General features: G+C 38.5%; 1 protein-coding gene across 2 annotated transcripts in view; it reads left to right on the top strand.

Moving 5' to 3' along the window:
• The window catches only part of ASCC3 (activating signal cointegrator 1 complex subunit 3), a 362388-nt gene that overhangs the window by 121371 nt on the left and 224466 nt on the right, over positions 1–16551 (top strand). For both annotated transcript variants that reach the window (XM_054986845.1, XM_054986854.1), the window contains exon 11: positions 10677–10841. In XM_054986845.1, the coding sequence (XP_054842820.1) occupies positions 10677–10841 (165 nt within the window). The remainder of the gene's footprint in view (positions 1–10676; positions 10842–16551) is intronic.

The following is a 16551-nucleotide window of genomic DNA, read 5'->3' as shown; positions in this document are numbered from 1 at the left end:
AAGATTGGGACATTTAAAAAAAAAAGGAAAACGTTTAATTATACGCCACGGAGCTGAGGAAGAGAGCAGATTCGTGGGAGCGAGCTAAAGCAAGCCCCACGATGTCGAAAAAAGAGTGGCAATCGGCAATAGAAAACTTGGACAAAAAACTTATAGACATGATGAAAGAACTTAAGGACACGAAATTGGAGCTTATTAAAGAGGTCAAGGAAGTTACACAGACAGTAAAGTCGGAGCTGTCAGAAGTGAAAAAAGGTGTGGAAACGATTAGCAGTGAATTACAAGGAACGCAGCAGAGAGTTAAAACAGTAGAAGACGCGATGGAGAATTTAATAGACACGCAACAAACAGAGATGAGGCTGGTGAAGGGGAGGATGTCAGTTGCAGAAACTAAACACATGGAGAAGCAGCTTCGTTTTCGTGGTCTGCCAGAAGTGGAAGGGAAGTCAGCGCAAGAACAGATGACTGAGGTGTTGGCTGATTACCTGGGGAAGGAGGAGGAGGAAATTGTGGCTATCCTAGATGTGGCGTATCGTGTGAACTCGAGAATTGCAACCCAGAGGAAACTACCAAGGGATGTGATTGTGCAGTTTACAACTAGAAATATGAAAGAGAGGATTGTGACCAAACAATTTCAAGATCCATTGGAGATTGATGGCAAGACGATTATTATAATGAAGGAACTGCCCAGATCAGTGTTATTGGACAGGAAAAAATATAGAGTGCTAATTCAGACTTTGAAGGACATGAATATCAGATACAGATGGGAGTTACCGGAAGGAGTGTCCTTTGAGTTTGGAGGGGCAAAAAAACGCATCAGATCTGAGCGGGAGATGGAGAGATTTATCAAGGACAATGAAAAAGACTTACCAACAAAACCATGAATATGGAGTGTAAAGTATTATCTTGGAATGTAAATGGACTAAACTCACCGAATAAGAGAAAAAATATTTTTCATTGGCTACTAAAACAAAAATGTGATATTGTTTGTTTGCAGGAGACCCACATTAGAAAACAGGATGTAAAATATTTAAAATCTGGAAAATTGGGCAAAGAATTTGTAGCGGCTTCCAACAAGAAAAAAAGAGGAGTGGTGTTGTATATAAAAGAGGAGCTGCAGCCAAAATTTGTAATGAGAGATGTGGAAGCTAGATTTGTAGCAGTGGAATGTAATTGGAACTTAAAGAGAGTGTTGGTAGTCGGACTTTATGCACCTAACGGTGCAAAGGAAAGCTTCTTTGAGGACTTAAGGAAGCACCTAGACGATCTTGTATATGACCAGATAATTCTTGCTGGAGATTTCAATGGAGTGACAGATTTGGAATTAGACAAAAAGACTACAAAAGCACAAAAGAAAAGAGGACTATTGCCAAAGCTTTTTTTTGAGTTGATTCAACAAGAAACTCTCGAAGACGTATGGAGGAGAGAATATCCTAAAACCAAACAGTTTACTTTTTATTCTGCAAGGCATCTTACATTATCAAGAATTGATATGATCTGGGCCTCAAAGGACTTAGCGCTATGGACTAAGGAGGTAGAAATAATGCCGATGGTAGGCTCAGATCACAACCCAATTATGTGGAAATTTGGAAAAAGGAGAAAAAGGAAAGCCTGGAGAATAAATGAGGACTTGTTACAGGAAAGTGAGAATATGGAAACACTGAGAAGAGAGACTAAGTTTTTTATACAATACAACGTGAATAAAGAAGTACCAACCAGTAAAGTTTGGGACGCGTACAAGGCGGTTGTAAGGGGCATACTAATGGACTTAAATGGTAGAGCAAGGAAAAAGAAAGAGGAGAAAAGACAAGAGATTGAGGAGAAAATAAAGGCCAAAGAAGTACAGTTAAAAAAGAGACCAGGGAAAAAGAAAATACATCAGGAAATCAAAATTCTTCAAGAACAGTTAACAGCAATGAGTAACAAAGAATTGGAGTGGAACCTTAAAAGACTGAATCAAAAAGCTTTTGAGGGTGCTAATAAACCTGGGAAATATTTGGCATGGCAATTAAAGAAGAAAAGGGAAAAGAAAATAATAAATAAAATTTGTGAAGAAAACAAAACGTATTTGGAGCAGACTACCATTAGCAGAGCCTTTTATAAATTTTACGCTAAGCTGTATAATAAAAAAGAAGTAAACAAAGAATCAATAGCATCATATTTGGAGAAAACCAAACTTCCAGAGATCTCGGAAGCTTGGAGAAATAAGCTGAACAGTGAAGTAACTGATGAGGAAATAAATATGGCAATACAATCCGCAAATCTAGGAAAGGCGCCAGGGCCAGATGGACTTACGGCTAAATTTTATAAGACAATGGCCAATGAACTGGCACCATTCCTAAAAGAGGTGATGAACGGAGTTTTTAGGGATCAAAGAATTCCAGACACTTGGAGCGAAGCGAATATATCATTGATCCCAAAAGAGGGCCAAGATCTGACTAGCGTGAAAAATTATAGGCCTATATCACTACTCAATAATGACTATAAAATTTTTGCGAAGATATTGGCGGAGAGATTGAAGGGGTGGCTCTCGGAAGTCATAGAGGAGGAACAAGCAGGCTTTTTGCCAGATAGACAAATAAGAGACAACTTAAGGACAGTGATCAATGCTATTGAATACTACGACAAGCGTTGTGACAAAGAGGTTGGTTTCTTCTTTGTAGACGCTGAAAAAGCGTTTGACAATTTAAACTGGGACTTTATGTTTGCCACTATGGAAAAGCTACAACTGGGAGAAAGATTCGTCAGAGCAATCAAGGAAATCTATAGAGACCAGACTGCAGCAATTGTAGTGAATGATGAATTGACCAAAAAATTGACGATTAGTAAAGGAACAAGACAAGGTTGCCCGTTATCTCCATTGTTGTTCATTTTAGTATTGGAGATTCTGATGATACAAATTCGACAAGATGAGGAAATACGAGGATTAAAAATAAAGGACTATTCATATAAGGTCAGAGCATTTGCAGACGACATAATGTTAATTGTAGAAGACCCACTGGAGAACATGCCAAAAGTGATAGACAAGATCAAGGAGTTTGGAGATTTGGCAGGTTTCTTCATTAACAAAAAGAAGTCAAAGATATTATGCAAAAACATGACTAAGCAGAAACAACAATTGTTAATGGAAACAATGGATTGTGAAGTAACTAGTAAGGTGAAATACTTGGGAGTTGAGCTGACTGCAAAAAATATAGATTTGTTCAAGAATAATTATGAAAAATTATGGACTCAGATAGAGAGAGACTTGATCAAATGGAATAGATTGAACCTGTCATGGTTGGGCAGGATTGCAGCAGTTAAGATGAATGTGTTACCAAGAGTAATGTTTTTGTTACAGACAATACCAATCATCAGAGACTCTAAACAATTTGAAAAATGGCAGAGGAAAATATCAGATTTTGTTTGGGCAGGCAAGAAGCCTCGAGTGAAAGTAAAAGTTTTACAAGATGCAAAGGAGAGAGGCGGAATGCAACTGCCCAATCTGAGACTTTACCATGATGCAATCTGCCTAGTTTGGCTAAAAGAGTGGATGACATTAAAGAATAAGAAACTATTAGCCCTAGAGGGATATAAAAAAATTTTTGGATGGCACGCATACCTATGGCATGACAAAGTAAAGGTCAACTCGATGTTCCTGCATCATTTTGTAAGGAGAAGTCTATTTACAATCTGGAAGAAGTATAGAACTTACCTACAAGAAGGAACCCCCTTGTGGGTGGTTCCATATGAGGTGATAGATCCGAGAGCTGTGGATAATGAACAACAATGTTTAACGTACAAAGAAATAACTAAGATTGAAGTATCCAAACTTAGAATAAAGACGCAAGAGGAACTATCACCTAACTATGATTGGTTTCAGTATAGACAGATTAGAGACTTATACAACTCAGATTTTGCAAAAGGGGGCATACGAACAGAGAACTCGGAACTAGAGCAGACCCTTCTTAAAGAAGACAAGAAAAGAATATCCAAGGTATACCAAGTATTGCTGAAATGGTATACTGAGGATGAGATAGTTAAAACACAGATGGTGAAATGGGCTATAAATTTCAATAAAGAAATAACAATGGAGGCATGGGAATACTTGTGGAAAACTACAATGAAGACAACGACATGTATCAATATTAAAGAGAACATTTTCAAAATGATCTATCGTTGGTACATGACACCAAAGAAGATTGCGCTAGGGAATTTGAATACTTCTAATAAATGCTGGAAATGTAAGAAACATGAGGGCTCCCTCTATCATATGTGGTGGTCGTGTGAGGTAGCTAGGCAGTTCTGGGGGGAAATAATAAGAGAAATGAGTGAAATTTTACAGTTTCAAATAAATAAGAACCCAGAACTCCTGCTGCTAAACTTGGGAATGGAGGGAATTCCAGCCCATCATAGGACGTTGATTTTTTATATGACTGCAGCAGCTAGACTTTTGTATGCGCAAAAATGGAAAGTACAAGAAGTGCCAACTATTGAAGATTGGACCTACAAATTGCTGTATATGGCTGAAATGGACAAGATGACAAGAAAACTGAGAGATCTGGACTCAGGGCAGTTCAACACAGACTGGGAGAAGCTGAAACAATACCTGGAGAAGAAATGGGAGGTGGGAGGAAAACTGTGGCAGTTTGAGAACTACTGAAATATAATAAAAGTATAAAAGAGAGGGGTGACTTTACCGGGGGAGGAAGAGAAATGTGAATTTATAAGCAGTTAGATTAATTGATTGAGATATATATAGATATGTATAGGTCAACTGATAGAGAATAATTAATGATAAGGTTTAAACATGAGGATTGACTAACTAACAATATTTTCTTTCTTTGACAAGATTTATATGCACCAAACTGAATGTATAGAAGAGTTAAATTGATTGAGTATCTGAGGAGTTATATAGAATTACCATAAAAAGTTGAAATGAGTAATATATAGAGAATAAATCAAATTGTTTGATTTAAATGTGGGAAATTTTTATGGTTTATGATATATAGGTTTATATAGAATTATTCAAAACTGGAAAATGGGATAAATTGTTTATCTAAAGACGTATAGTTTGGGTGTATAATAATTAAAGGAGTTAATGATGCACTGCTTAATATAATGGAGAATGTATATCTGTTTTAGACAGAGGAATTTAATAGAAGTAAGGGAAAAGGGACAGAGGGTGGGAAAGCTGTTGGAAGTCAACAAAAGGGGGGGAAAGGGAGGGGGTTAGAAACGAAAAATTAGGGGAAAATTGATTGTAATGTAAAAATAAAAATGTTCTAACCCAATAAAAAAATTTTCAAAAAAAAAAAAAAAAAAGGACATGCTGAAGTGATGAATAGCATGCAGTTTTCAACATCTCTCTCTGGCATACTTACCTCATGTTCTGAGCTTGGTTGAAAAGAGCTAACTCAGAGAGAAAAGGAATGGAGCTGGTGAGCTGAGAAACCATCTTTTTTTAACGTTTAAATTTTTATTTTATTAATAAGATTGAAAGCTCAGTAAAAGGGCAGAGAAATAGAAGAAAAAAGTAAAGAAAAAAGAATACAGAGAGAAAAAGAAGAAAATTGAAAATAACAGAAGAAAAATACGTTTCATTTTCCATTTTTCTCTATAATACCTATCATATTTTTAAAAATATTATGCTTTTAGTTTTAATATCTCCAAAAATTACCTTTTCAGTACTGCCCCCTTATATTTATTTCCCCCAAATTTATCTACTTAAAAATCAAAACCGTCAGTTCATTTTTCCTTGTTTCACGCAGAAAGCCAATGAGGGGTTTCCAGTTAACCATAAAAGTAGACAATGTTTTATCTCTGATCTGAGCAGTAAGTTTAGCCATCTCTGCTAACTGTTATTTTCACATTCCAGTCCTCAATTGAAGGCAATACTGTACTTTTCCATTTTTGCGCATATAAAAGCCTAGCCGCCATGGTCATATATAAAAAATAAGATACCATGTTTATTTTCCAACTGTCTATTCATTAGTCCCAACAAAAAGGCTTCTGGTTTAAATTGTATATTGATCTTTAACATTTTTTGTATTATCATATGAATTTGTGACGGATTTCTTTTTGCTTTAGGGCAAGTCTACCAAAGATGATAAAATGTTCCTTCATGTTACTCACATTTCCAACATTTATTTGACATACCTTTACTCATTTTTGCTAATTTATCAGGAGACGTATACCACTGATACATCATTTTATAGAATAGTAAAGAATCCAGTAGCACTTTTAAGACTAACCAACTTTATTATAGCATAAACTTTTAAGAAACACAGTTCTTTTCATCAGTTGCATCATTTAATAGAAATTTTCTTTAAGTGTGGAACTCTTTACCCACATATTTTCCCACTGGTCCATTGATATATTATAACCAAAATTTTTACCCCAGGAAACCATCTTTTTCAGGACTCAGGGCATCACCTGTCAACTGAAGAGCCAATCAATGCTGAGCTGTTAATTTCAGCTGTTTGAAAATCTAGGGAATGAACATGGAGTTTCTCTGAGAACAGTCTCCCAAGGTCAAATCACTGGGAAAACTCAGAGACTGCTCCACAGGTGCTATTAATCTTAGTCACCACATATCTAAGCTAGGCCAGAGCCTAACAACACTTACAATTCTCAGCCTGAGTTCAGCCATTTTTACCCAAACCCTGGTTTTGGGCTGACAGTACTTTTTCACATTGATTCCTATTCAGTTTGGAAAAAATTTCTGCTCAACAGCATATTTGCTTATCTTCTACCCTTTGGCTCAATTTGTGCAATACTGGTGCAGTCTGTGCTGAACTTACTTAAATCAGATTCAAGGCTAGAGATTTCTTGGCAATGGGCTCAGCATGTTCACCTTGTTCAGTATAACACCATATAGAAGTCCACATTTAATTCACATTATTGTTTAGAGTGCCATCAGCAAGTTCGAATTTCAACATGCTTCCATAAAAGAGCACTAAACGTAGAATATGTCTAAACGTTTTAAAAAACAGTGGGAGAAACCATGCATCTGTTTATATTTTAAATTGTGACAGCATGGCTGTGGCACAAGAATTGAGTGTGATCACAGCAGTACCAGTTTAGCTTTAGCAAATTAGCTAAGTAGCTTGCATTTGTAGCATTTCACACCTTTAAATTCTTAATATGCATTGCTAAATATATTTCATCACAGTTTGCTAATTAATGTTCTATGAAAATTACAGCTGCTAATTTTTGTGGCTGACATGGCTCATTTCAAAATGGTAATAAGTTGCATCTGTAATAGTGTGATGACAGTTTATAAATTCTAGTTGTACATGTCCTGTTGAGAGTTTGAGTGGAATCTTTAAAGACCACGGCTCTTACTAAAACAAGAAGCTCATGCCCTGATACTGCTTGTATGCCTTAAATGTATTATTACAGTGGTCTGTTTTTTGTGACCTGTTTATTTTGTGAATAAACTAGATGCTGTAGATGTGATGCTGTAGATGATGCTGTAGCGGCTTTATGTGTGAGATTCTCTGGAGAATCTGACTAGTCACAGTAGGAGTGTTGGACTGTATATGTATCAAAAAGTTAACTTTAAGGAACAAGGTTGGTAATGTGAAGCCAACACGTCACATCTGTTGTTCTGTGTGTTTCTCCCAATCATCTAAAGATGAACTTCTCCTATAGGTTTGGAAAAAAGCCTACATTTTTACATCCAAACCTGTAGCTTCTGTAAAGTACTGAAGATCAGTTAAAATTGTTTACACTCAACTGATAAGGTAGCTCTTGAATTGTAAGTTCTATAGTAAAGCCCTATTTTAATTGGCTTTTTAGTTGATCTCCATTTGTAGAAAGAGGAAGATATGAGTATCACATGTAATTGAAACCTTAGATTTATTATTTTCAGGACTGATTTATATCATCCACTGTGAGATACAGATAACAAGCAAATTACTTCTCTTCTGAAATTTCAGAGCCAGACAATAAGCACTAGGGGTGTGTACAAGAAAAAAGTGTGTTTGATTTCGTTCGTTAATACCAAACTGGAAAAAAAATTGGAATTCAGGGAATACCAAATTCATTCGCTCGTTCAGTTTAGTAATACAAAGCAAATTCGATAAAATTCAGCCATTGTTTCCTATGGGAAACTCAATTCAGAAGTTTATGGCAGTCTGGGGAGGGGTAATATTTTGACCAAATTTCACTAAATTTGCAGGGGACCTACTCCTAACTGTTCTCTAACTACCCCCAAGTTTCATGAAGATTGGACCATTCGTGAAGAACCCCCCCCCATAAGGGGCCCACAGCTACCTCCAATCTCCATTATTCCCTATGGAGAAAACCTACAACTAGCCTATCTTTTTAAGAGTTCACACTGAACAATTATCTCAGGATCCCCAGAAAGTACACCCAAACACCACTAAGTAAAGTTCCCAAACTGAACCAAGCTCCCCAACAAACACCCTCCCAACACCAATTGAACTCCTGACCAAACCAAACTTCTATACCGGCAGGACAGAACCCAGCGAAAAATATCAACCAAGCTTCTGTAAACAAAGGCCACTAATAGGGGAAAACAGCCCCCTCAGAAGAATAAGGGAATTTAATAAAATTAACAGGAACTATAAAGATCCAAACAAATTGCTGACAACAGGATAAAACAATCTCCTCTTGCATGAAGAGCAAGCAGCAAAATGACTAGTAAATATAACCAACTTCAGAAGTAGGGATGCCAGACCCCCAGCAGGGGCGGGGAATCCCTCGCCCCCACACCCCACCCCCACTTACTTGGCTAGTGGGGGGAACATACCTTCCGTGCATGCTCCCCTGCACAGCAGCCGCCTGGATCAAGCCCATTTTGGCCTGGATTGGGGCTGCTGTGGAGAGCGGGAACACTCCTGCCCTCCACAGCTGCCCAAAATGTGCCTGTTTTGGCCCAAATCGGGCTTGTTTCGGGCCCATTTTGGCACAGATCGGGCCCATTTTGAGGCGCTATGGAGTGCAGGAGCGGGCGCTGTGCTCCACAGTGGCTCAAAAAGGGCCCAATCCGAACCAAAACAGGCCCGAAACTAGCCCGATGTGGGCCAAAATGGGCCCGTTTTTGGCCATTGCAGAGCACAGGAGTGCTCTGCGCTCCGAAGCGGCCCCAATCCAAGTCCCCGCAGAGCATGGGTGTGCTCCCAGGGGCCACGTGATGACATCACTTCCCGAAATTAACAGGAACTATAAAACTCCAAACAAATAACCAACAAGAGGATAAAACAAGCTCCCCTAGCACGAAGAACAAGCAGCAAAATGAATAGTAAATATAACCAACTTCAGAAGTAGGGATGCAAGACCCCCAGGGGCCGTGTGATGACATGACTTCCCAGAAGTGATGTCATCGCCTCGTGGGAGTGCACGCAAAGTGCACACGCACCTTCCCCGACAAGATGTAAGTACAAGGATCCAGTTCCCCACCAGGAGGTTAAGAGGGCCTGGCAACCCTATTCAGAAGCCAGAAATCAAAGCCCAAACAAAGCCCCCCCTCCGCGCACACACACACACACAGACACACACACAGACACACACAGCAAAATAGCAGTTTTTAATGCATTTTTTTTTTAAAAAAACCTTTTTCCTTTTCCCTATTCTTATCCCTCCCAGAAACCAGGCAAACCCCCCCCCCCCCAAGAGAGAAAATGCCCAGTGATTCTACAAGTCTCAAACCAGGCAGCATCCAGGAATCCACTCCACTCACCAGACAGCAGGATCCAGTCACAGTTGAAAGCAGGCCAGGAGAGAAAACCAATAGCCAGCAGCAATAAGCAGGCAGTATCTCTCAGTCTCCAGGCTAGAGCAAAATGGAGGCTGACTGAGACAAGCTTCCTAATTTAACTCCTGCAGCAGTTTTAAAAAGGCACTCTCCTCCTTGAGAATCCCACTGGCCAGAGAAGGAGAGCAGCTGCAAGGATTGGCCACTCATGCTTCCCCCTTTCCTATCTCCCTTCCCACCTCTGCCTCCCCCTCCCTTCTCCCCCTTCCCATCTGATAAAAAGGAGGAAAGCAGGGTTTTTTTGCTGTTTCTTAGCAAAGAACAGCAAGGAACAGCCCTGCCACGCTTCCCAGATTTAAATGAAAAAATTCAGTAAACTTAAATTCATTATTATCGAATTCATTTGGTAATACAAATTTAAATTTGGTAACACTGTATTTTACTGAATCAGGTGAAATTCGGTAATTTGTACTGAATGTCAACCAAAATTGCAAATCTGTAATAAGCACCAAATAAGATACTGTAGATTTATTGTATATATGATTCAGTTTTATGGTGACAGTGCAAAAATGTTGACATTTTAGAAAGTTCATATCCTTAATTCAGTCAATCTCCACAAAGAGGAAATTCACAGTGGGAGGGCATTCCTTAATTGAGATGTAGCAATTTGCTGGCATCATAGTTTAATTTGGATATATTAGTCCAATTAACAAAATCTTGGCTTATGTATGTTATAGTTTTATGTCATTTTTCATCCAAATTTTATCCTCATAAGAAGTCAGACAGTTCAGGCTAAAAGAAGGTGACTGTCCCATGTTCATGCCATGAACTCCACAGCTGAGCAGTGTTTTGGTTCTAGAGGTTCTCAGACCATATCTTCCACTATAACTGTAGCGGTTTTATCTTTGAGAATATGTTTGTAATCTTGTTGTTCATTTCATGGTGTTTTCTTAGACATCTTATTCTCTTTCAGATGCTTGTGACCACTCCAGAGAAATGGGATGTAGTAACAAGAAAGAGTGTTGGGGATGTAGCTCTCTCCCAACTTGTGAAGCTCCTTATTCTTGATGAAGTACACCTTCTGCACGAAGACAGAGGGCCTGTGCTAGAAAGTTTAGTGGCACGCACCTTACGTCAGGTATGTGTAAAGCTTTTTGGAGCATTTTAAGAAATCATAAAAAAGGAATTGCCAGATAGAATAAAATGATTAATTAGTCACTTTATTTCTCTCTGTGATGCACCTTATAACTACATTCCAGAGATGAAAGGAACCTTTTTTGCTGGGAGAAAGCATCTTCTGCTGTCTATACAACAAACTCACAGAATACTATCCGTTTCCTTTTGCCAGTTTAAACAAGCTACTGTATTGTCGTTTTGTGTTATGTGCACTTGTTTTAAAATGGAAGCACTGATTTCTACAGAACATGGCAGAAACACTAGTGTGAGATGTTTAATGTTTTAAAAAGAAATCAGATGTATTCTTACAACTAAAATTGCATTTTTCAGGTGCATATTCTTTAGCAGATTTTGTTCAGACTAAATCATAGTTTATATGCTAAACACTGTAGCTACCTTGCTTCTTACAGTTTGTGGCCAGAAATAGTGTAGAAGCATCATACGTGCCAGGTGTATTAATTCTGTGTTTAAATTGTATGATTTCATACTTGAAAAGAAATGCTTTTCTATACGTAGAACTCTTAGAAAGTGTTTGGTACTTTCAGAATTTTAACAAACTAATTAAAAGAAAGATTAAAGTAATATTATACCTGAGACACAACACAAGTATGAAAATGATTTTAAAAATGTAGTCGAGAGATACTGTTACCAAAATAAAGCTTACTAAAGTGGCACTAATTTAAACAGCATATGTTAATCCAAATTAAAAGAATGGAAATTTGTTTCTTGAAATATTGGAGGAGGAAATCTGGCTAACGTTTTGCATGAATTGTCCCGTGAGTTAGAAGGGTATAGGAGATATCTTTTTGAGGTATGTGAGGCCAAATCCACACAGGTTTGTAGATCTGATAGTTTTCTTTGAGAGTGCTTTCTTACTGTCACTTTCAGTGTCAGACTTGTGTTATAAATTCCTTGCAGGGTGAATGTTTCCTGTTTAAATGTTGTCTATTTTAGAAGTGTATAAGCCACCTCTTCAGGCTTGCTGATATAGCCTTAGCTAAAAGAGTATGAAAATACAAGTGCACGATATACACTTTGTTAATTTTAAAGATTGCCTTTACAAGTTATTTTAAATTGAATTGACAAAACTTTATAATGGAAAAAGTCTTTGAGCACTGCTCATATGCTATGGATACTACATCAAAAGACTTCTATGAAACTAATTTATAGCTTTTGATGTTTAATGTTGTGCAGTCTTGAAAAAAAACATGGACGTAAAATGAAAAATGCTTAAAAGGTTTAAAATAGTGGGGGGGGGGCTATAGCTTAGTAACACCTACTTAGCAAATTAGTTGAAATACTTTTCTTCTTTTTTTTGCTGTAATGAGAAATACTGCAGTGGATCTTGGTCTTGATTTTATTGGTACATTGAGGGCTGTCTTTATTATTTCAGTGTGTTTGTAAATAGGTCATAGAGAGAATCCCCCTTTCTCAGTTTGAAGGGGCTATTTCTTTCTGAGAATTATGGGAGAATCTTTGGGAGGTGGGGTGGAGATTGGCTTTTTCTGGGAGTTTCTTCTGTCAGAAGAGCTTTCTTACTAGCTCTTTTTTGCCACTCCCTTTTGGACAAAACTTATCCTTATGAAAGGGAACAGGTGAAATCTAAAACGTGGGTGGGGGTTGGTAGCAGTGGTAGAGGCAGAAAAAATGAAATCCAGCCCTCAAGTCAGAGTTGACTTACGGCAACCCCGGTGGGGTTTTCATGGCAAGAGACTAACAGAGGTGGTTTGCCATTGCCTGGGTAGAGGCAGAAGCCTCTAAACCTTGGACATCGCCACCTTATCTTTAAGACAATGGATGATTTTGAATTAAATTCCCCATGCTTCTGGGTGTATGGCCCACTTTTAAAGATGAGGCCTTTGCAGCTTTTGCAAATTCTTTAATTTGCCATTCTCCCACCCCCTTTTCAAAGGTAAATTTTGGGAATAGGTAGAGCCAGTAATGGGAAATCCTTGAACTGAATATCCATTACAAGCTGGGTCTAAGCACTAGGGAGGGTCTGAGCTTGTATTAATTTCTGGACTCCCCTCTCATAGGAATTTCAGAGAAATCACTAGTGTAAACGATTCCACAGAAAACATAATTATTCATTTACCAGGTGCCAATAGGAGGCTGTCTTTGCATCTGGAATAGTGCCACCTCTTCTGCATAAGACACGATCTGACATTTATTAGAGAAGGAGCTCCTTCTCCAGACTGATCGTTTTGGTCAAGAAACAGGGTTTAGGTAGAACTCATCAAAAGTTTATCTTCAACAGATTTTAGCAAATCTTTTATTTTTAATCTTTTAAAATTTCAGCTCTTTGTAAAACAAGGTGCTCATAACCATCAGGATTACAGTACAGTCCTCAGGTTGACAGGGAAATAAAGGGGGGGGGCCCTGTGATAGCACAATCAGGAAATAGATAAATGATCTTAAACCTTCAGGAAAACTTTCCTGGAGCTGGAGCTCAGGGCAACCATATTGGCTCTTTTGGCTTCAAGGACAGAGTCCACAGTGAAGTGCAGCTCACAAATAATGCTACAGTTTGATTAAATGTTACATCTTCGCTATTCGTGTAAATTGTAAGAAAGTTTTGAAATCTGCATTTCTTTGCATGCCAAGAGAACTTAATGGTAGGGTGGTTATTCTGCACAGGATTAATGAACCCAGTCCTTCTACAGCCACCTGGCAAAAGGGACTTCTTTTAAGCCAGGAGTTCCTAACATGATGTCCACTGGCACTTTACTTGACACCTACCAAGTGTTTTTAGAAAGCAGCAGGCCTAGGTGGGGCTTTTGCCTAGCAATGATTCTAACTGGCCACTGGAGATCTGATTGGCTGTACAGATTTTTTTTTTAAGTTGCTTTGTCAGCAGGTGCCACCACAGCACAAGAATCATCACTACGTTTTTGCAGGAAAATGTTTGAAAATAGTACATTGATTTAAAAAGGTATCTTGATAATCATAATGCCTGAAATATTGAAGAGTTCCTTTTATAGTTATGCATAATCTTGCTTCTTAGCATTTTGTGGTTTGCTTTACTTTCTGTAACAGCCATTTTGGGGTTGTGCCCACCACCCTGTGTCAGAATTCCTAAGGTGCTTACAGGCTGAAAAAGGTTGCAGATCCCTGTTTTAAGCCTTTCTTTCTATTTTTTATCTTCTTTGTTACACTGGAACTGACTTCAGTAGAAGTAACCCTGTAGGCCTCTTCAGGTCATGGAATTCCCTTTTATCAGAGATGGTAGCATGTCTGTTCATTGACATTAGTGGCTGCTTTCTCGTGGTCCAAAAAAACACCTGCATCCAAATCTAGCGTAGACATAAGCAGCCACGAAATACTCATACTATGATCAGGCTACTCATCTTCCATATAGAAAAGGTCTATAGTAATTTGTAAAAGGCCTTCACTAACTGGCAGATTATACATTAGAGCAGGCTAGCTTTGAAATGTTGGTTGGTCTCTAGAAAAGACTTAAGCAACTATTAATATACTAAAGATACAGGAGTCCACACTTTAGAATGGTACTTAGTCATAGGGGATGGAAAAATCTCACAGTATGTTAGACTGAAGCACTGAATGATTTGTAAATTCCCTAAATGAAATTTGAGTAGTTAATGATGCTTATGGATGCTTCTTTCAAACATATAATAAAGAGTCCCTCGTAGAGTACTTACACTAATGATGATTGTTTTGGTGGCTGTTCTCTCTTGTCAGGTATCAGAATATGGGACACAGTCAGCTAATAAAGAGATGTGTATTCTCCCCCAAGGGAGGATGGTGGGACAGTTACAGTATTCATGCTAAGGTTAGCTACATTTTTCAAAAGAATTGGTTCTGACAAATATTTGTTACCTTCATGCATCCCAGATAGTGGACTATATTTATTTAGAAAATTTATATGCCAGTTCACAAAGTGAAACAATACAATAAAATCCTGAAAACAGCAGCATTTGAATGATCAATAATAAACAAGACATAAAACACAAGACATATTAAAAGCAGCTTAAAATAACATACAACAGCCTAAAATTATATTAATAAAACCATCCTCAAACTAGAAACAGACCAGAGGAACAGCTAAAGCTTGGGTGAAAGTTTGGTCTGAAAAAGCCCCCCCCCATGTGGAATAATGGAACCCAAGTAATTCTTTAATCCCAGGAACACCTTCCTGAAATCTGAATTTAAACACACTATTTTTGAGGTGCATATTCCTGTTAGATGTTTTAACTATTGCACAGTAGTGCAGACTTGCAAGACTTTGATTGGCTTGGATCCATCCTGTGCTAACTTCATACCTCTCTTCCCTCGGCAGCCGTCTTTGTCCTCTATACTTGAATTCCCATGGGCCAGTGGGGGTGGAGGGCTGCCAAGAGAGAAGGAAGAATCTGCAAAAATTATCCTCCCTTTCTTCTGTGACCAGAAAGGAATCTTGAGATCCAAGCTATTGTTCTGTTCTGTGTATCTTGCTGTTAAGAATTTTTCCCCTTATTGTTTGATTTAAGAGTACTATTAATGGACTCTTGTGCAGCTAGAGTACTTTAAACATCAGGGTTCATTTGTTACAGAATTAACTCATTTATAGCATTACTCAGTTGGGTAGTTGCTTAGTAACAAATGCATTTTGTTCTGAATAGTTAATGCACATATACTTTTAAGCTTGTTTCTGTGCATGGGTTCTGTGCTAATTATATTTTGTTGTTACATTTTTGTATTTAAAGACATGTAAATAACCAAGACTTGTAACTGTAGAAAGGTTTATATGCATAATCCCATGGAAATCGGTGGGATGGTATCCTAGTACATGTTCTCAAATGTAGTCACTTGAGTAACATGTCTTTAAGCAAAAGGATTAAGTAGGCTTTCTGGGAAAGATTTAAATGTGGAGAATCCTGCTGCTGCAAAATTGTAGTGTTGCAGTCCCTTCAGTCATCCTGTTATGCACATAGGTTAAGAGACTTTATGCAATGTATAATTTTCACTGGAGTGCACACATATTCTAATCTGGGGGGAAATGCCCAGGGCTTTTTTTCTGGGAAAAGAGGTGGTACAACTCAGTGGGTTGCCCTCGGAGAAAATGGTCACATGGCTGGTGGCCCTGCCCCCTGATCTCCAGATAGAGGGGAGTTTAGATTGCCCTCCACGCCGCATGGCACGGAGGGCAATCTAAACTCTCCTCTGTCTGAAGATCAGGGGGCGGGGCCACCAGCCATGTGACCATTTTCAAGAGGTTCTGGAACTCTGTTCTACCGCGTTCCTGCTGAAAAAAAGCCCTGGAAATGCCCATATGTATTTGAGACAACCTTCTGAAATGAGTTGTGATTGGGGGGTGGGAAGGAGAAAAGGAAACTTGCTGGAGGAAGTAAGTACTGGTCTTTATAGAGAAAACAAGCCCTCTGGTCCATGTCAGTATAATCAGGGATTTAAGTCTCAGTCCTAACAGGAGGACACCCTCAAACACAGCATTGCTAGTACAGCCACCATTTTCCTCAACATGCCCTAGCTTAGAGATTGAGGAAGACAACCTCTAACTTTACCAAGTTTTAACCAAGAGTCAGCCTTTCGAGGGAGGAATCCATTCCCTGCTGAAAGCTACAGAGGTAGCTGGACCAAACTGTTCTGGCCACTGGTTTAGGTTGAAGCCAAGGATCAAAGTAGCACCACACAGTTATGAAGATTTTGTTTATTAT

The sequence above is a fragment of the Eublepharis macularius genome, chromosome 1 (assembly GCF_028583425.1).
Source record: "Eublepharis macularius isolate TG4126 chromosome 1, MPM_Emac_v1.0, whole genome shotgun sequence".
Taxonomy (NCBI): domain Eukaryota; kingdom Metazoa; phylum Chordata; class Lepidosauria; order Squamata; family Eublepharidae; genus Eublepharis; species Eublepharis macularius.
The sequence above is the reverse complement of the archived record's forward strand: the minus strand, read 5'-3'. Positions and strand labels throughout refer to the sequence as shown.